This window comes from Strigops habroptila, chromosome 15 (genome assembly GCF_004027225.2).
Source record: "Strigops habroptila isolate Jane chromosome 15, bStrHab1.2.pri, whole genome shotgun sequence".
Taxonomy (NCBI): domain Eukaryota; kingdom Metazoa; phylum Chordata; class Aves; order Psittaciformes; family Psittacidae; genus Strigops; species Strigops habroptila.
Window position 1 is genome coordinate 7,454,027 of NC_044291.2, and position 19,667 is coordinate 7,473,693.

Here is a 19,667-nt window from a genome sequence, read left to right on the forward strand (position 1 = left end):
GTATTTATACTGTGGGAGCTGGGCACTTAACTCTGCAAGGGTCTTTTCCAAATCCCTCCTTGTATTATTTTCTTTCCTTCTGTTTTCTTTCTCCTTCAGTGTGAAGTTTCCTTGTTTCTGTGGTACAAAACCTGTTTAGTCTCTCTCAAAACAGGTCAGAACAGCATAATGCTCATCACTTCTGAACTAGCATTATGTTGCAAAGTATAAAAACCCCACCTGGGAGTAAGGGTGGCTTTGCATTCAGGTGTTTTGTACTGTACTGGGATTCAGGACTAGGATGAAGGGGGTACACTGCGTGCTGAGGAGAGGGGAGTTACTTGTTACCCTTCTCTCACAGAGCAAATGGGCTCTGCTCTCAGCTAACTCACTCCTTGCAGTGGAGGCATGTAATTTGTACCCCATCTTCCTTACTTGTGACAGCTTCAAGACAAATATCCCAGCAGCTTTTAATTCCTCAGCATCACTTTCCCAAGCTGTTAATGAAACACGTTTTGAAAGCAGAACAGGTACCTGAAATGACTTTTTTCTTCTTCCCACATCCCCACCTCTTGTTTCTATGCCAGGTCTCCAGATCATCTTCCCTCAGTATTTACAGGAGAAGTTTGTCCAGTCTGCCTTGAGCTACATCATGTGCAATGGCGAAGGGGAGTACATCTGCCGGAACAGCCAGTGCGGCTGCCAGTGTGCGGAGGAGTTCCCGCAGTGCAACTGCCCCATCACCGACATCCAGATCATGGAGTACACATTAGCAAACATGGGCAAGACCTGGACAGAAGCCTATAAAGATCTGGAGAATTCAGGTAATCGAGCAAAACTCATTTTCTGATTGATTTGTTTCAAGCAAAACATGTCAGATTATACCAGTTAAGGGTCTTTTCTTCCCTCAGTATAATGCTCCAGCTTGGACAAAAAAGTAGAGGGTATTGACCTAAAAAATGTGATGTTAGTCTTGAGGGAGTGCTTTTTTTCTCTATTACAGGTAAAACCACACACCACACATAATTCTATGTGTAAAGAGATATTTTCCGTGGAAGAATTTGTTTGATTAAAAATCTGATTTTTCATACTAAACCACCTCAGAATCTCTCTTTAATAGTTCTACAGAGAAACTTCCACAATATGAATGATGCAGAAATTGCTTTTCAGATTTGCATGAATGATTTATTCTGCTTTGGTGAAAGGCAATTCAGAAAGAGAGAGCACAGGCCAGATGACACCTCATTTGAGATAGAGAGGAGAAAGGAAAATTACTTCTCTCTCCTACAGTGCCAGTGTCTGCTGATGTGAACGTTTCTCTTCTCCCTCCATTTTCTCCCAGTGTGTCCTTGGGGTCTCGGAGGAGTTTGTTCCATGTTGATGCTGCTAACACCCATTGTAGGTGTGTCATAATACCTGGGCAGTACGTACCCTCAAGGGCTTGACGAGCAACCATAGCAGTGAGATTATAGCCTTTTCTTTAGCAAGTGGTCTCCTTACCCTGAAGCCACACGGGCACTAAGCAGAACTTAATCGAGAGCTTATCCCTGTGCTGGCTCACATCTCTTGGTGTTAGCCAGTTACTTTCCAACCCATTTTCTTTAATGGCTATGGTCATAACTGTCCAGATCTACATGTTAGGAAAGAAAGCTCCGAGGAAGGGACCATCTAGCTCCATTCAAGGCACTGAAGAATTCTTCTTCAGAAGTCTCCCAGCAGCAATTTCCTTCTTCATGTTGAAGGTCACCGTAATCCTCTTAATGATTGAAATGAAGTGGCCTATGATGTTTCCTCAATGGGCTGTTGAGGACTGCTTCATGCTTTGATATATGGACCCTGCTGGTGTGCCTGCTGTTACACAGATTCTTATGCCCAGCTCATGCTGTCAACTTGGTGTTCAGCTGAGCAAAGTTAGAGTTGTAGTTAATGGCACGAGGCTGACTACTGTCTTGGTAAGATCCAGCTCTACACTATGGTTATCCACGTGGCTGGGTCAGTTCCAGAAGCAGGTCACTGGCTGAAGAGGTTGGTGGTTTTCTGGGAGATTCTGTAGACTCCAGGATGGAGTAGGTACCCCAGGGTAAACCAGAAATGTGGCTTTCAGAAGCTTCTGCTCACTCAGTACTACAAAAATTAGGATTACTAGCAGTACCTGCCAGCACAGCTCTGCCACTAGTTATGTGTTACTAGTTGCTGGTTCTGGCATAGGGTCTTCACACAAGATGCTCAAGAGCCACATGTGGCCACCGCTCATCAAACCCCTTTACACCCCCAGGGGATCTAACCCAGACACTTAGAAGGTGAGAGTCCTATGGAGAGAGAAGAATTACAGTCCCATAGTGATTGTTTTAGTGTTACGTTCTGTACTTGTTGCACTTGATCTAAGCAAAGACTGTGGTAGATAATTATATTCAGTCTCCCTCCCCTAGAGATTTCAACAGGGGAAGGTGTTTTTCATTTGCTCTGTTAAAGTGACACATTGCAGTGTAATTCTCTGCTGTGCTGTAGCCATATTCCACCCAGGGCTGGAGGCTTTTCAGGACTAGATGGAGTGATTATCTTTATGTTTAAAGCTGCTGCATCTCATTCATCACTTTGTTGCATCATGCGTGAACTTTTCCTTTGAGATGAAAGTTGATACCACAGAGGACTCCAGTATTAGTATTTTGCTGCTTTTGTTTTAATAAATATTCCCAATAACTAGAGGATTTTCTTCATTATGAAGAGCAGAAAAGAAATCTCTAATGACATCTGAAGGCTTTTCCAATAAAGTGGGCTGAAAGGCACACGAGTGCTCTGAAAGCAAATACCATTTGTGCAGTAAGCTGCAGATAGCCTGAAAGATCTGTATTCTGTTTCTGATCTGTGTTGGATTCCTCTCTCAATTTGGAAGAATCGTGCAGGGCAAATCAAGAGTTGGTGTGATTTGGAATGGTATCTTCAAAGTCAAGGAGGCTGCAGTGAACTGATGCTGCTTTAAATCAGCTCAAGAGCTCTCTCAGTCCCGTGCTTCATTGCTCATGTGTAAATTGAGGAAAAACAACACTGCCTTATTCTTGGCGTTTTAGTATGGCTGGTGAGGAAAAACAACACTGCCTTATTCTTGGCATTTTAGTATGGCTGGCCAAAACATTCTGCATCAGGACTGTGATTCTGGGTTTTAAAACAGCCTTTTGATTGAAAGTCAGGGTTTGGTTTGGGGTTTTTTTGCAGTATTATTGCTTTCTGATGAAAAAGTTATTATTTTTTTAACTGAAAAGACAAGCAGTGGAGAAACGAAAGTTTCACCTTTGAAAGAAATGTTTGATGTGGCTGTTTCCTTGTGATGTTCTCCTGAGGCTGGACCCTCTGCCCTGTACCATCTGTGATGCTGAGTCATTGCCATGGGACTGCTTGCAAGGGACCAGGTAACTCGGCACAATAAGAGGCCATGTAGCATTATGGGAGATGTAGTCCTAGCCATCATCAACACTTTCCGGGCAGATAAATAGAACACACCCAAATGCAAACAGATGCATTAATTATTTGGAAAGTCTTAGGGTTAAGAACGAACTATTCCCAGAAAGGCACAAAGCTTAGCAGCATGCAGCCATAGTCTTGAGATAGCTCTGGAGATAGTTCTGTAGAAATGAAGAAACTATACATTTTGGAAAGTATTTTCCTTTTCTCATTCCTCTTTTTATAAAGCCAACCCCATCCAGCTTTTATTTTGCCAGCTTTCTTTGCTCATTTGTTTTCCCCCCAACGTTGCACTGCAGTATCAAAATGTGCACACTGCACTGAAATTTCTCCCTTACCCGTCTCTATGAAAAATGTAGCACATTCATCATCAGAGGGAAAAAGAGCTTGGTCTTTTGCACAAACAGGCTTTTGAGGAAATTGATTTATAAGGGGCGGGAAGCAAATGCAAGGCTTTTACTGCTGAAAGGTACCGGGAGTAATCAGCATGGTCAACAGAAGCAATTATACATGATGATAGTTTCAGAAGACCACTGAACAGGGGAGAATCATTTTTGGGGAGGAGAAGGGCATTGAAAGCAGCATTGCAAAGAGAGTGAAAACCTGGGAGATGATTAAAAACAAAGTATCTCTCCATTATCTTGGGGGAAGAAAGGAGACAAGCAGATGTCCCGTGGATCTTGATAGTGCAATGATGATGATTATTTTTATTAGGCGCTCAGTTTCACCATGTGATGAGTACGACATGAACATCCATTTACCATCTATGTAATGATGGCACTGACTAACGCAGAGATATTCTTTGTTAGGCAGTTAAGCATGAGCTGCAAGTTGCTGAATAATAGGAAATCTGTTATGCAAATATCCACAAGCTTTGTATGATAGATTGTAATTTATCTGGTCTGATTTTCTTCAATGATTCTATGGATTATTTCTCTTTATTGAAAAGAGATCAGCCTTTACAAGCTTTCATTTTTTGGCTATTGTCCTCTCTTCTGAAAATGGGATGAAGGAGTTTTAATAAAGGATTAGGAAAGGAAGAAAAATGATGTAGATAGCTTACAGGAAAAGATGGCTGCATTTCTTGTTGCATGTTTTGTGGGGTGTATAGCAGGGCTGTAGTCCAACCTCCCTCTAGAAGCAGGACTACCACCAGCACTACTCGATCAGGTCAGCCATGGTTTTGTTTAGCAGTGTAAAGTGTTCTTCTGCACCTCTGGGCAGCACGTTCCAGTGCTGCATTACCTCCAAGTGAAGAAGTTGTTCAATAAATCATTTGAACTTCTCAAACTGCAAACTGTTATTCCTTGTTATGTCATCTGTCTCTAATAAGAAGAGTTTCTCTCCTTCGTATGCGTAAGTACCTTTTAAGCAGTTGTAGGCTGTAATTAGATTGCCCCTTGGCCTCTTTGCTGGATTTAACAAGTGCAGCTTCTTCCGGCTGACCTTGTAGGACTTGTGGCCCTAGACCATTGTGGTAGCCCTCAGCTGTGGCCTCGCCGTTTCTCAACACCCATCTTTAATTGGGTAGCCCTAAGGCTGGCACAGAAATGCAGATGCAGCCTCAGCAGTACCAAGAAGAGGGGAATATTAACTTCCCCAACCTACCGGTTTTAGCACAGTATACAGTTTGTGTTTCTTTCAGGGAGAATATAGTGTTAACCCACCTTTAGCATGATGCCCACCATAACCCCCAGGACCTTTCTAGCAGCTCTTATTCATCTGGTTGTTTCCAAGCCTATACTGATGTATGAGATTTTTCTCTCCTGGTTCAAAACTGTACTTTATTGCACTTTGTGGGGGTTTTTTTGTCCCATTCCTTGCATTTCTCCAGGTCTCTTTGTGTCAAACACAGTTTTCTGGTGTCAAAAATTGGGTTATTTTCTGAAAAGGAAGTTGGAACTGTCTGTTTTTTCTATATAAGGATGTCCCAGACTGATAATCAGAGTCAAAGCAAACTTCTGTTCTCAGAAGTCGTGAACAGAACCAGTATCTCTCTATACTACTTCGTAATGAAAAAGACCTCAAGCAAACCCAACATAATGCGGTTTTTTTAATTATCAAACAAAAGCAAACAGAACTAAAGTGATCACAAAACAACATTTAACAACATATATTTGGATCAATTAGTTTTTTCCCTTTGGCTAAAATTGACACATTTAGTTCTGACCTTAGCCCTGCAGACTGCTTGATTTTATTTTTATTGTTACAGAAAAAACTCATTTAGCTTCAAATGAAGTTAAATGAGAAAAAAAGAATCCGAATGCTCCTTTTAAAAGATGAGAAGCAGGACATGGGAACACAATCCAAACCCTTCCTCTGGGGACTTTTTTAAAGCTCTTTTTTCCTCTTATTTTAACACAAAGTGATTTGACTTCAGCAACAAACATCATTTTAGGAGCAGCTAAAACACAATTTAAATGAGAACTCTTTAACTGACAATGATTATAACTCCCTGCTTTTTGTTCATAACCCCTAAACTATAATCCCATGCTCCAGGGAATTTACTTTCTTTTTTTCTCCATTCATTAGGTGAATTGTTTCACCCTAATACTGGGTGAAACAAACCATGGGTTTTGATTCCCATATAGGAGCAGCAACAGCCATGGAATTAGTGGGCTTCCTGGGGAAGAATGTCAGACCAGAGAGTTAAACGTAAAATGGTTTGTGTTGGAAGGGACCTTAAAGCTCATCCAGTTCCAACCCCTGCCATGGGCAGGGACACCTTCCACTAGAACAGGTTGCTCCAAGTCCCTGTGTCCAGCCTGGCCTTGAACACTGCCAGGGATGGGGCAGCCACAGCTTCTCTGGGCACCCTGTGCCAGCACCTCAGCACCCTCACAGGGAAGAGCTTCTGCCTAAGAGCTCATCTCAATCTCCCCTCTGGCAGGTTAAAGCCATTCCCCTTGTCCTGTCCCTACAGGCCCTTGTCCAAAGCCCCTCTCCAGCTTTCTTATCAGCCCCTTTAGGCAGTGGAAGCCTTCTCTTCTCCACGCTGAACAATGGACATGATCTTCCTTTAGCAGAGCACCAATAGCCACATACATCATTGCTGTTTCTCAATCCTGCTAATGAAAACCTTTGAAGCTTTGTTACAATTCAGAAACCTCTGTATTTCTCCACATTCTTGTGTGTTCCAGATGAGTTTAAATCCTTCATGAAAAGGCTACCTAGCAACCACTTCCTGACCATTGGGAGCATCCACCAGCACTGGGGGAACGACTGGGATCTGCAGAACCGCTACAAACTGCTGCAGAGCTCCCTGGAAGCCCAGCGCCAGAAGATCCAGCGCACTGCCCGCAAACTCTTTGGCCTCAGTGTCCGATGTCGGCACAATCCTAACCACCAGCTGCCTAGAGAAAGGTACCTTCACCCTTCATTGGGGATGAGTGTGGTGTGAGGGGTGACTGATGGACCCAAGCCTGGGCTTTAACCTAAACCCAACAGCCTAAGTGTTCATATATAGGATGTGCTAACACAGAGGTTTGGAGGGAAATGGTAAAGTCTGGGAGTGTGTTGAAACCTCTGGAGGTGTAAGTAACCTTTATCACGTACCTAAATATATTCACATCCCTCCTGTGTGGTCTTACCTACCCAGGTAAAGGGCACCCACTTATTTTGTGGTGTTCTGCAGGAATATTACAGGGCTGACACCAGGCAGCCAAGCAGAATAAGCTGCTTTTTAAGCAGTTTTGCCTCAAGTACTACAGCCAAGCTTTAAGCCTCCATTTGCTGCTGAAGAGGATATACAGAGCACAAGATGCTTCAGCCCATTTTGAAGTTGTACTCCTCAGTGAGTATAGCCAGAGTGAAAAAGAAGCTTTAGCTTCATTTGGAATAGATGACATCTCTTCTACAAAATGCAAGGTGAACATGCAAACCTGCACTGACCAGAAGCCTAGCAATGTTATTACAGATGGAGAGAATAGGCTCTTGGTAGATGACAGCTACAGCAACTATGGATATGTAATAGTGACCTTCTGGGGCTCCTTTCAGCCCTGACCTATGGCTCAGTTTAAGTTTGCTTCCAGTCATTTTTGGAGACCTACATTAGTGGATTTGAATAAACATGTCTTGATGTTTCTTTCTACATTGTCTGAAGTAACACTGAAAATCTTGGAAACAATGAGTCCAAGTGCCTTTTCTTCCATGCTTCTCTTGAAAGGATTGGGCCAAGTTCATATTTGTGGGGGAACTGTTTTTTCATCTCCTTCATTACCTAAATTCAAGAGAAAATGAAGTGATTGACTGCTGTCCCCTGTTATCATCCAGCTCCCTGGCCACTAAACACACTGAGCTTTCATTTCATCACTGTGCAGCTCAGGAAACTCTTCCAGGGTTTAACATCTCTTTAATTACCAAGAAATCTCTTGTTTCTGAACAAAGACTCCATAGATTTACTAGGGATGAGGAGAAATATCTAGTAAGTTTAAGAAATTAGGGGAAAAAAAGCCTTTGGAAAACATCCTAAAATAGGCTCATTCCTGCCAGCTGGCTGAGCTGCTAGAACCAAGCCAAGTGGTGGAGGAGTCACAAGCACATCCAGGCACGATTTTGAGTTGTACCACAACAACAACAACGCAAAGCAGCAATAAGCAAATATCCAGCCAACCAGGCTGCTGCAAAGCATTCAGCTAAAGACATCTTTAGCATTTCTCTTCTATTTTAAAGAGTCAGCCACGCAGAAAGGCAGCCTCCATCTAATACTGTAAAATCTGGGGGAAGGAGGATGAAGTGGCTGATGGCAGCTGGGTTTTTAACTGACTGATGTGCTTGATTTGTTTAAGTCAACACCAGCAGGCATATTATCATTTCCTTTCTTATTTGTCATGCTGCATTTGTAGCTAGGCAGGGGAGCAGCTCGGTAGATGTGTAGCAGAAGAGGTATGCATTTCACTGTTCCTTTCACCAAAGCTTGGAAAGACTCTAATTTCCTAATTGTTACTGTACAGAATGACAGATGCTTATCAAGCATGCCAATGGCTTTGAAAGGATGGAAAGGTTCTATTTAGAGCAAGCCTCTCTCTTTAATAGTAACCTTGCATTATATATTCAAAAGCAATGGAAAAAAGAAATACAATTACAGTTGATGGTCTTCAGGGAAAGGAGGAGGTGGTGTTTCCAAAAGAAAGAGTAGAGATTTTGGCAATTAGGCTGATTCTCCACGACCTTTTGCAATAGCAAAGAAGGCTATAAAAATACATATTGATATAGCTATATTTACAAATATATGCTTTTAATATATATATACACATGTAAATATATTTGCTCAGCACTGCTTTGGCTTAAAAACCACCTCTTTGAAAGCAAGTTTGTTAGTTTCGAAAAGAAAGCACCGTTCAGCTGTTGAAGCATCAATGTTGAATGAGTACCTATGGCTGCATTATAGATGTAAAATATAAATAACATCCAAAGGAAGGGGGGGGTTGCTACATGCTCTGGGCTCCAGCCAAATTGTCATTAGTTAAGAATACATCTCGCAGCTGCTGAGAATAAAAATAGCTTTTTTTACTTCACTGTGCCATGCTGAAAGCCCATAAGTACCTCCACAGCAGCTAGTGCTGATTGGAAAGAGGAAGGTGAGTTTGCAAAGAACTTGTTAAATCCTTACCTTTTTCCTTGCAACTAGAACAAAAACTAGTCTCTGTCCTTCTGGCTCCAGTTTCTGATTGTTTTTTGTGGGGCTTTTTTTTGTTTGTTTGGGTTCTGTTTTTGTTTTGATATGGTCTGTTTTTCTAATGAGCTCAGACACCATCTACAACAAAGCGGAAGCTTTGTCTCAAGGGACGCCCGTCAGCTTCTTCCCCTCCCCAGACGTGATTCATCCTGAAGGTTGACAAGTCAGGAGGAAAGAAAATTGTTCATCACCTTTCAGTATAACCTGACCTTTGCTTCTGATATGAAAGCCCAACACTGCAAAACATGTTTTTTTGGCACAACACATAGGTTTTAAATGGTGAAACAGCTCTTTGTGGTTACCTGGCTCTCCATTCCCACCATTGCCAGGGGGTTTCCCTGTGAGGGTGCTGAGACGCTGGCTCAGAGTGCCCAGAGAAGCTGTGGCTGCCCCATCCCTGGCAGTGTTCAAGGCCAGGTTGGAAGGGGCTTGGAGCAACCTGCTCTAGTGGAAGGTGTCCCTGTCCATGGCAGGAGGTTGGAACTGGATGAGCTTTAAAGTCCTTTCCAATCCAAACCAACAGGAAAGTTTAGGTTAGATATAAGGAAGAAGTTCTTTACTGTGAGGGTGGTGAGGCACCGGAATGGGTTGCCCAAGGATGTTGTGAATGCTCCATCCCTGGCGGTGTTCAAGACCAGGTTGGACAGAGCCTTGGGCGACATAGTTTAGTGCGACGTGCCCCTGCCCATGGCAGGGGGTTGGAACTAGATGATCTTAAGGTCCTTTCCAACCCTAACTATTCTATGATTCTATGACTGCATGTCTCCAGTTAGCACCATCAAGAAAACACTGCAAAATATCTCTCAGTCACCGCTTTCCCTGGATGTAGTTCTTTTTCATTTTAGTTTTGGAATGTAAGATTTTAAAGCTGAATGTAGAATTGCTGGACAGTGACCTTTGAAGACATAGTTTTCCTTTTTTTAACTTTCACATGCTCTGGTACTTTGAACTAGCAGAGGTAGCAAATACTAGGCAAAATAACTTTTGCAATGATATGGAGACAGAGAAAGATAAACCCATGACATTTTAATGAAAGAGAAAATAATTAAAATGAAAACCAGTGGCTTTTCTGCTGCTGGCTTTTAGCTTTTAAAGTGGCTCTTTTCAGCTTCCTTCTGTCCTGACATCCCTTGGTTATATTCACATGAGTCTGAGCCATCGCAGGGATGTGTCTGCGGAAGTTCACCTCCTGTCAGCTCAAGGGCTGTGACTGCATCTCCATATATTCTTATCCTGTCCCAGTTACAAGACAAAACGGGGTAATTTATATAACTTTCCCTCTCTCTCAGTCTCTCACACTTCCCATTGTCATGTTTGTAGCCAATGCCCAGCTCTGCCCTGGATTCTGCATTTTCATTTAATTACATCCTTTGTTGCTGCCATCAGCAGATGGTGGGTAGGCTCGTTTTTCTGTCCTACTTGTGTCTTTGCTGAGTGCTAAGACATATATATCCTCCAAAAAACCCTTTACCCTCTTTCTCCTGATCTCCTCCCATCCTTCCTCCACAAAGCGGACCTGGGAAAGAGGAAAATAACAGGTTTTGATTGCAAAATATCATCTGAGATTCCCCTGTTAGTGTAAGAGAGGGATGGAAGGATAGAGTTTGGGTTCTTTTCCCCTAGAAAAAACACACCTCAGACTGACAGGATATGCTCAACTGACTCCCATTTTTATTGTGTCCCCTGCAGTCCTCGTCTCATGAACTCAATGACATTATCAGCATGTAAAACCTGTGTAAAGTGTTGAGCCAGCACTGCACAAATATGCTCAGAATCCTGTGCACAAGGAAATCGGGATAGTTGAGTTCACTTGCACAGAGCTGGAATTGAGATCTGTGCATGGTAGTTGTTCAGCTTGTGTTTGACTGTCTCTTGCGTATGCAGATGTATGAGGCTATTGGCAGCTGTATGAAAGTGGTGGCAGCACATGCACACAGGCACACCTCTGACAATACCTCATCAAACCCACCTCAGAAATCACCTTTAGGCCTATGAGCAACCATTGCTACCTCATCTGGAAGCCCAGTCCCCCAAAAAGCAACAAATGTGGCCATGGAGAGAGCTGTGGAAATCAGGGAAATATTACTCTCATCTCATGGGCAGGGGTAGGGATGCTGAGGGGGCACCTGATGGAGCTGGACATTTACGACCTCTCTGCCACCAGCCTCCAGGCTCAGCTCTTCCTTCTCCTTATGCTACTGGGCTTCTCCTTGTCTTGGTAGAAATTACAGTGGGAGTGGGAGTTAGGGATGAAGCTTGGGGCTGCAGGAGATATTCCCTTCAAAGCAACCTCTGATTTTCATCATTGTCAAGCCCAACCATGCGAAAAGGCAGCATGCAGGAACCTTGTGCTTCTCTTCAGCAGTCCCCCAACCCAGTGAACCAAAGCAGCCTGGGTGTGTATATTTGAGGGTTACTTTGGTTTTAGTTCATCCTTCACTTGCTCATTATTCCCCAGCTCCAGGCTTAGACTGTTTAGAAGCAAAGAATACAGCTTTCAAGGAGGTGCATGGAGGAATTGAGGTGGGTTCACAGCACCTTAGGGAGATTGAAACTTGCAATCTGGGTGCCTCACTAAATTCAAGTGCATTCAGCACTTTCCAAACAGGAACTGTGAGGCTTCAGATAGAGTAAAATATATTTGTATTGCTGAAAAAATGAGCAAAAATTCACCGATGAGCAGAAGGCAGAGTCCAGCCCCCAGGGCATAGTTTGGAGAGTGCTTGTTGCTGTCAGCAATGTGTTTTGCAGACACACTGTGCTGTGCTGTCTGTCCCTGATGAAGCAGAGCTGTCCTAGAGACCAGGAAGAGGCATGTGCACTTCTTCTAGGGACCAGGACTGCCACCATCTCCCTCTGCAGCAGATGTTTATAGGGGTTGCTGCCTTGCTACCAAGCTCCCCAGCCAACCTTGTCTTTTCCACTAGCAGCAAAGCTCCTGTTAGTTGTGGATAGGGGAAAGAGACACAGGCAGCCCTGTATCACAGGAGGAATATGAAAGTTGACTCTTCCCACATCCAAGGCTTCACAATTTTCCTGCTAATTCACTGCCTTTTTCCTCACTAATTTTTTTCCTTTCACTCAGTTTCTTCCTGCTTCTTTTCATTCCTGCCTGTCCCGTCTTTCAGTTGTTGCTGCTGGTTTAGTTTCCTCCTTTCTCCATTCCTATTCCTCCTGCCCATGGCATTTCTCTCTCATTTTTCCTTCTACCTACATTTCCCCCCTCTACCCTTTCTGCTTCTGCTCCTTGACTACTTCTTTCCTTCCAGTGCTTTCCTCTGTTTCCACTCTCATCCCTCCACTCGCTCTCTCCCCCTAATCATCTTGCTGTTCTTTGCCGCTGTATCATTTAATGCCTTCTTTGATACAGCCTACAGCTTAATGATTATTCGGAGGTCAGGCGATGCAGGTGCCATGAATTTCTCTAATCCAGCTCTGAGAGCCTCTGTCCATAATCACTCCTCCTGTTCTACAGGGACTGAATCCTAATTTGTCATTAGCCAGTCCTCTCACTGCAGCACTACCAAGAACTTCTTGCCCAGAGGAAACAATGAAGTATTCATTAACTGGGGGGTGGTGGAGGGAAGGAAAGGGAGGGGGTGGCTGAACAAGGCCTTCAGCTGAAGGCTGCTGAGAAAGGAGTCGCTGTGCTGAGATTTCCCGGGGCAGTGGGGAGGGGGAAGAAGGGGCCATAAGGCAACATTGCAAGAGAGTTATACAAAGGCAAAAGTGGGTTAGTGTCATTCAACAGGAGTCATTCCAGGGTTGCAGGATGGGAGGTGAGGGTGCTGATAGAGGAGGTTTGGGAGTGGTGGGGACCGGGGATGGGCAAGTGTAGCTGCTTTTCAGGGAAGAGGCTGTAAGAGGTAGTTAATTGTCAACAGATTTTTCAAAAAGAAGCTATTTTAGCAGCTTTGTCTCTACGCACCCTGACTTCCACCCTCTTTTCTGCTACTCCTGAGCTCTGAACCATAAACAAGGTTATTACTGGCTTTGCCTCATCCCATTGCAGGTCTGGTTTTGGAGAGAGGGGGAATTGCCAGTGCCATGGAGAGTTTTCTCCTGCTAGCGGAGGAGTTGTGCAGACCTGTGATGTCTGGTAGCACCTCAGCCTCTGGCATGGCTTTATCAGCTCCATTCCCATGGCTGAACTTTGTCACTGTAGAATTGATGAGATCCTTGGCAGGAGACTCTGCCAGTCTCGTCTCCTAGAGCAGCATGAAGAGGGAGACTTCAGATGATCAATTCTAACTTCCAGCTATTTCTTATAGGGCTTGTGAACTCCACCAAAGAATTAAACAGCAGATGAATGATTCAGTCTAGAAATAGAGACACAGCAGGGCATCAATGTTCCTAGAGCTCTGCCTCAGATGAATCCCTGAAAACACTGTGGTTCTAGTAAAATGCTGATAACAGACTCTGTGAAGCTCTACCATGCTAATGGCTTTCTTCTTCCTACCTGCAGGACAATACAGGAATGGCTTACACGGGTCCAGTCCCTGCTCTACTGCAACGAGAATGGGTTCTGGGGGACCTTTCTGGAAAGCCAACGGAGCTGTGTTTGCCATGGTGGCACCAGCCTGTGCCAGCGCCCCATCCCCTGCATCATTGGGGGCAACAACAGCTGTGCTATGTGCAGCCTTGCCAACATCTCCCTCTGTGGCTCATGCAACAAGGGCTATAAGCTTTACCGGGGTCGCTGCGAGCCTCAGAATGTAGACTCGGAGCGGAGTGAGCAGTTCATCAGCTTTGAGACAGACTTGGACTTCCAAGACCTAGAGCTGAAGTACCTGCTGCAGAAAATGGACTCTCGCCTGTATGTGCACACCACTTTCATCAGCAACGAGATCCGCCTGGACACCTTCTTCGACCCCAGGTGGCGCAAACGCATGTCCCTCACATTGAAGAGCAACAAGAACCGGATGGACTTCATCCACATGGTGATCGGGATCTCCATGCGAATCTGCCAGATGCGCAACAGCAGCCTGGACCCTATGTTCTTTGTCTATGTCAACCCCTTCAGCGGGAGTCACTCTGAGGGCTGGAACATGCCCTTTGGGGAGTACGGCTACCCACGCTGGGAGAAAATCCGCCTCCAAAACAGCCAGTGCTACAACTGGACCCTGCTACTGGGCAACCGGTGGAAAACCTTTTTTGAGACTGTCCACATTTACCTACGCAGCCGGACTCGGCTGCCCTCTCTACTGCGTAATGAGACTGGCCAAGGGCCTGTGGACCTTTCTGACCCCACCAAGCGCCAGTTCTACATCAAGATCTCAGATGTGCAGGTGTATGGCTACAGCCTGCGTTTTAACGCCGACCTACTGCGCAGTGCTGTGCAGCAGGTCAACCAGTCCTACACACAAGGCGGGCAGTTCTATTCTTCCTCCTCCGTCATGCTCTTGCTGCTGGATATTCGGGACCGAATCAATAGACTGGCACCTCCTGTGGCCCCAGGGAAGCCCCAGCTGGATCTGTTCTCTTGTATGCTCAAGCACCGCCTGAAACTCACCAACAGCGAGATCATCCGCGTGAACCATGCTCTAGACCTGTACAACACCGAGATCCTCAAACAGTCGGACCAGATGACAGCCAAACTCTGCTAACCCAGACTTTTCAATGGACATGTTGGTGATTGATTCTTTTGCTGTAAAAAAAAAAAAAATAAAAGAGAGAACAAAGAAATAAAAAGAGGAAAATTAAAAAGAAAGAAAAGTGGGGGGAAAGTAAAGGGGAAACCCGAGATTTGTAAAATGTAATTAATATACAAAAGAGAAAAGAAAAGAGGAAATTCTTCATTTGTTGAAAAACTAAACCCGTTCTAGCAGCTGTATAAAACTGTCAGGCATGTTTGTTATTTCTATAATCCGTCATAAAAGGGGAACACCTTACTCTCTCTTGACCTTGGGGGTGTTGCTTGCTACTCCTTAGGGGCAGCAGAGTAAATAAAGGGAGGCGCAGAGGGAGGGGCAAACTTCTGTAATGAACTGTAAAGTTTTCTGCTATGCAGGTGCCAAGACAAAGAGACAAAACCAATCAAAGCAAACAAACAAGAGTTATATGTAAATGTAAAAGAGCTACCATTATTCCTATAGTGGGAGTAAATGGTTAAAGATAAAAGATATTTCTTCTGTCGAGATTTATGCCAGCTTTATGTTGAGTTATTCCCGCAGCCTGTGCTGAGCTTTGCTGGAGGACAGAAAGTGATGGCAGTCCTATGAGAGTAACACTAATGCCTCATTGGTGAGAGGGCATTAAAGAGGTGGAGGGTGGGTGCAGGTCTCAGGTGGCTTCACTTTGGGACTTCCACCTTGGAAGGCTTTTCACCAGAGGCAGTGTCTCAGCACTTGCTGAAGAATGGGATGTGTCAGGTCCCTTTGGTTACTTTGGTTCATGTCCTGCATCAGATGCTGCTGCCTTCAGTGATGCCAGAGCTTAACCCCTGGAGGATCAGCACCTGTAAATCTTCAGGTACTCATCTTTAAGGTACTTCAACAGAGTCCCTAAAACAGAGAGCCAAAATCACATGCCACTTTGATAAACCTAAAGGCAAACATTGCATTTGGCTTTTTGCCTCAAGTTCTCGGTTTTCCAATAACGCTGGGAAACCTTCATCACCACAAAAACCAAAGCACAAGAAAACATATTTCTAAGGAAACTTAGAGGCATTAAAGGGTACACATGCCCATTTTTGATTTAGGGAAGGAAAAATCCCTATTACTTTCTTATGTTTCCATGATTGAATGAAATCCTTGTTTCACTTACTTATTTACACTTTCTTTGTCTAAAAAATAAGTCCAGAAAGCAGGTGAATTATTAAGCTACCTGCAAAAGAAGTAAAAGAGAGGGGTGGGAGGGAAGAGCACAGTAACCAAATCAACCCTGAATTTTCAAGGATAAAGCCAAATTAAAAAGAGTTGAGTTATCAAAAAGAATAACTAAAATAACTGAAAGGTGAGTAAAATGTTGTGGAGTGTGTGTTTGTGTGTGTCTGGGTTTAAAACAATACATCAAATGGAGTGTATGAATGTGGGACCAGCTGAGCTGGGTGATGAAGCCTGAACTCACATGGGACGTGAGTAGTGGGCACTCTGGCAGTGTTCAAGGCCAGGTTGGACAGACGTGGTTTAGTGTGAGGTGACATGGTTTAGTGTGAGGCGTCCCTGCCCATGGCAGGGGGATTGGAACTAGATGATCTTCAGGTCCTTTCAAACCCAAACCATTCTCTGATCCTGGTGAAAACCAGGCCTGAGCAGGATGGATAGTCCTGATCCAAAGTCCAAAACTCAGACCTGGCTCAAGATTTAACGTATTAACTCAATCAAGATCAAAAGAGTCTTGTAGAAATGTTGACCTTCTTTGTTTGGAGTCTTTGGCTCAGATTCTGAGAATAACATCAATTCTTCTGGAAAGAGCTAAATGCGTTGTAGTGTTATTCATGTGACACTAGGGACTTAGACAATTAAGTTTGGCTTCAGGTTTAGTTTAATTTGTGTGGTTTTGGTTGATGCTCATCCAAGTTTCCTGAGAAGGAGTTGGATACTTTGAGGAAAATACACATTCACTGAACTCTCCTGCTGAACCAGCAGTTGGGGCATAAGAGAAACTATCTGGTTAGACTGTAAGAAAGCAAAAAGGACTCCTAGTCACAAAAGAAAGCAGTAGTCTTTGCTACAAAAGGTGGGGAAGTGCATGCATCTGTATAGCAAAAATGTTTCTAGGGACTTCCATCTATTTCCATCAGTTGTAACTTTGGCTTTTACCTAACTTGCATTGAGGTCTTTCTCTCTCTACCAGTCAGTCCATGCAAGAGGTTATGCTTTTCCCAGTTTGTTCATTTGGTTGGTCTTTGCTTTGTGCAGTAGAGGTTCATGCTTCCCCACCATTCACAGAGGCTCCTTTACAGTTGTGACATTCCTGTGTCAGATTTCTGATAAGAGAAAATTCACCAGCAATAGTATGCATGGAACTTAGTTTTAAGCAAATAGTAGAGACTATTCATGGGAAATGAATGTCAGATTTGTAATTATGAGTGGAAATAATGTTCCTGACAGCTACATCTATCCAAGCAGGGAATAGAAATGTACTGTTTAATTTACATGTATGACCCAAAGAGCTGACACTGAAAAGAACTATAGTTATTGCTCTAAAAATACCGAACACTACTTGTGAGCAACCTATAGCCTGAGATGCATTCTGAATTCAATGAGATTTCTTCATGGCTGGGAATAGTGATCGCGTTAACACAAAGTGAAATTAATCTGATAAATTGCTTTCCTATGAGATAAGTATCCAGTTCTAGTGACTGGAAGCCAAAGAAGCTGCAATTAAATCTCAGATCTCTTGGGTAACTAGCAACACATTAGCTAAATCTTGCCCCATATCTGTGGGAGTGTTAGGGATCAAATCAATTGCTCTCATGTATCTTTAATGATGCCTTGGAATGATCAGCGCCCAGTATTACTGGGCTTCCACAAGGGCGAACACGACAAACCATAAGAAAGACATTGGGTGCCAAGAAAATACTAAGCCCTTCCCCAGGTAAAGGGGCAGTCTGACAGCCAGATCCAGACCCCACAGGTTTGTTTTAGGTTGTCTGTGCAGGCAATAGAAGATGTGGAGGCATCTGGCATACTTCTGTCTTGATAACAGAAAACTGAGATCTCCCTAGAGGCAACACCAGTGCTGTAGTGGTGTTAATGGGCTTCTGAGGAAATTACATCTAAGTCCTCCACTTGGTCAGAAAAAGATGGTTTACAGACAGTGACTAGAATGGAGCAGAATTAATAGAGGAGAATTAGGTGGCACTCAGAGAATCCTTTCACGAATAAACCCAGATTCACTAAACTGCCTGATCAGTAGGTATTATGGTAGAGTTTCATGGTAAAAGGGACATTTGTACTTTGAAATATGAATAACCATTCTCTGACTGTACGAGACTGAAATTCAGCTTCCTCCATCTGTACAAGGAGTTAGGGAGTAATCCATAAGATTATCCAGCTCAGCTAACACAGAGATGGTCCTACCAAATCATGGCAGCTACAAATCATACAATTTGGCACCTACCAAATCATACAGCTTGTCCCTTGCTGTAATTAAATTAATGACTATATGAAAGTTGGAGCTTCCAAATAACCCAGAGAAAAAAAGAAAAGCCAGATGCCAGCTGTCCCAAAGGCAAAGCATGGCAACAAGCAGAAGGTAAAGCAGAATCTACCTGCTTCTTCCCTTCAAATGCAGAAGTCTTCTGGGATCAGTTGCTTCAAGTCACATGAGAGAATTCACTGGGAGCTTACGAAGAAATGTGCTTTTTTTAAGTTATTCAAATTTAGACTTAGCAACCATGTGGCAAAAATCAAAGGACGTCAGCAACTCCTGTTAATATGCTGATGCTACAGCTTCAGAAGTGTACAGAATGTCCATTTGGATCAGGGCTAAGAGCACAGCATGAAGTTGCCATGGAAACATGGGGAGGTCATTAATTAGCTATCACATGATGACATCAGGAAGAATCTGGACCTCAGCAGCTTTGCCCTCCTTAGAGGCAAAGGGCTCAGCCGCAGTGACCCCCAGTCAGACCCAGAGACCCCTCCACAGCTCCAAGAACAACCGCTTCCTAGAGCAGAAGTGTCCTCTTGGAGGCATAAGAAGTGCATGGACAAAAAGGAGGGGGTGATGAGGACAGAAGGCAGGGAAGTAAAGGGTGAAGTCACTTTCACATCTTATTTCCCCCTTCCCAGGAAGCCTGTTTGCACTTGCATAAAGGAAAACAAGAGATCTGTTGCTTTTTGTTGCTGATGGGACTTATGCTAGTGACCTCAATGAAATCAGGATTGACCACAAGGCCCTGGAGAATTCAGTTAGTGGAGTTAGCACCTTCTTGGGCAGGCTGCACCTGGGACTGGTGAATGCCAATGCTCCCTGGTGCCATCCTGCTCCCCAGAGCTATCTCTGGCCATGTTAAGCGGGGAATCCCTATCTCCAAAGGGAAACACGGGCAAGTAAGAGACACTTATTGGCTACTTGCCCAGCATCCCTCCAGAGCCAGAATCTTGTAAGCAAGCTATGATGGACTTCAGCTGCCATATACAGAATGTTCTTTTTAGCTTTTTAGCCCACTTGCTAAAACACTACTTGGGAGGACATTTGGCAGATGGCGTGTCCTGTGCCAGGGTGTTGAAAGATCCCCATCCTGGCTGCTCAGCTCACAGTGCTGAAGGAGAGATGCTGGGTGGCAATCCAAACCATGTGCTGCTGTCTCCAGCTAAAGCACTTTCCTTGGTGAATATGCCCTGGTGCTTGTTGAAAGCTAAAAAATGGTACAAGGATCAGGTGTTGCAGTTCCTTGTCTGAAAGCAGAGTCAGAGGAGGGTGGTCAGTGGAGCAGGAGAGGCAGAAGGGAGATAGATGAGACAAGGCATAAGGAGGTCATGCGGGAGACGTTTCCATGTTCTTTCTACCCTGGGAAGTTTGAAATGATACATTGGACCTGCTGGACCCAGTCAAATTTTAGACCTTCTTTTCCAAGATACTCTTTCTAATCCACACATCA

General features: G+C 44.1%; 1 protein-coding gene across 1 annotated transcript in view; it reads left to right on the plus strand.

Moving 5' to 3' along the window:
- BRINP1 (BMP/retinoic acid inducible neural specific 1) overlaps window positions 1-15,258 on the plus strand; it is an 87,799-nt gene extending 72,541 nt beyond the window's left edge. The window contains exons 6-8 of the mRNA XM_030507178.1: window positions 567-803; window positions 6,579-6,801; window positions 13,581-15,258. Of these exons, the coding sequence (XP_030363038.1) occupies window positions 567-803; window positions 6,579-6,801; window positions 13,581-14,721 (1,601 nt within the window). The 3' untranslated portion in view covers window positions 14,722-15,258. The remainder of the gene's footprint in view (window positions 1-566; window positions 804-6,578; window positions 6,802-13,580) is intronic.
- The last annotated feature ends 4,409 nt before the right edge of the window (window positions 15,259-19,667 follow it).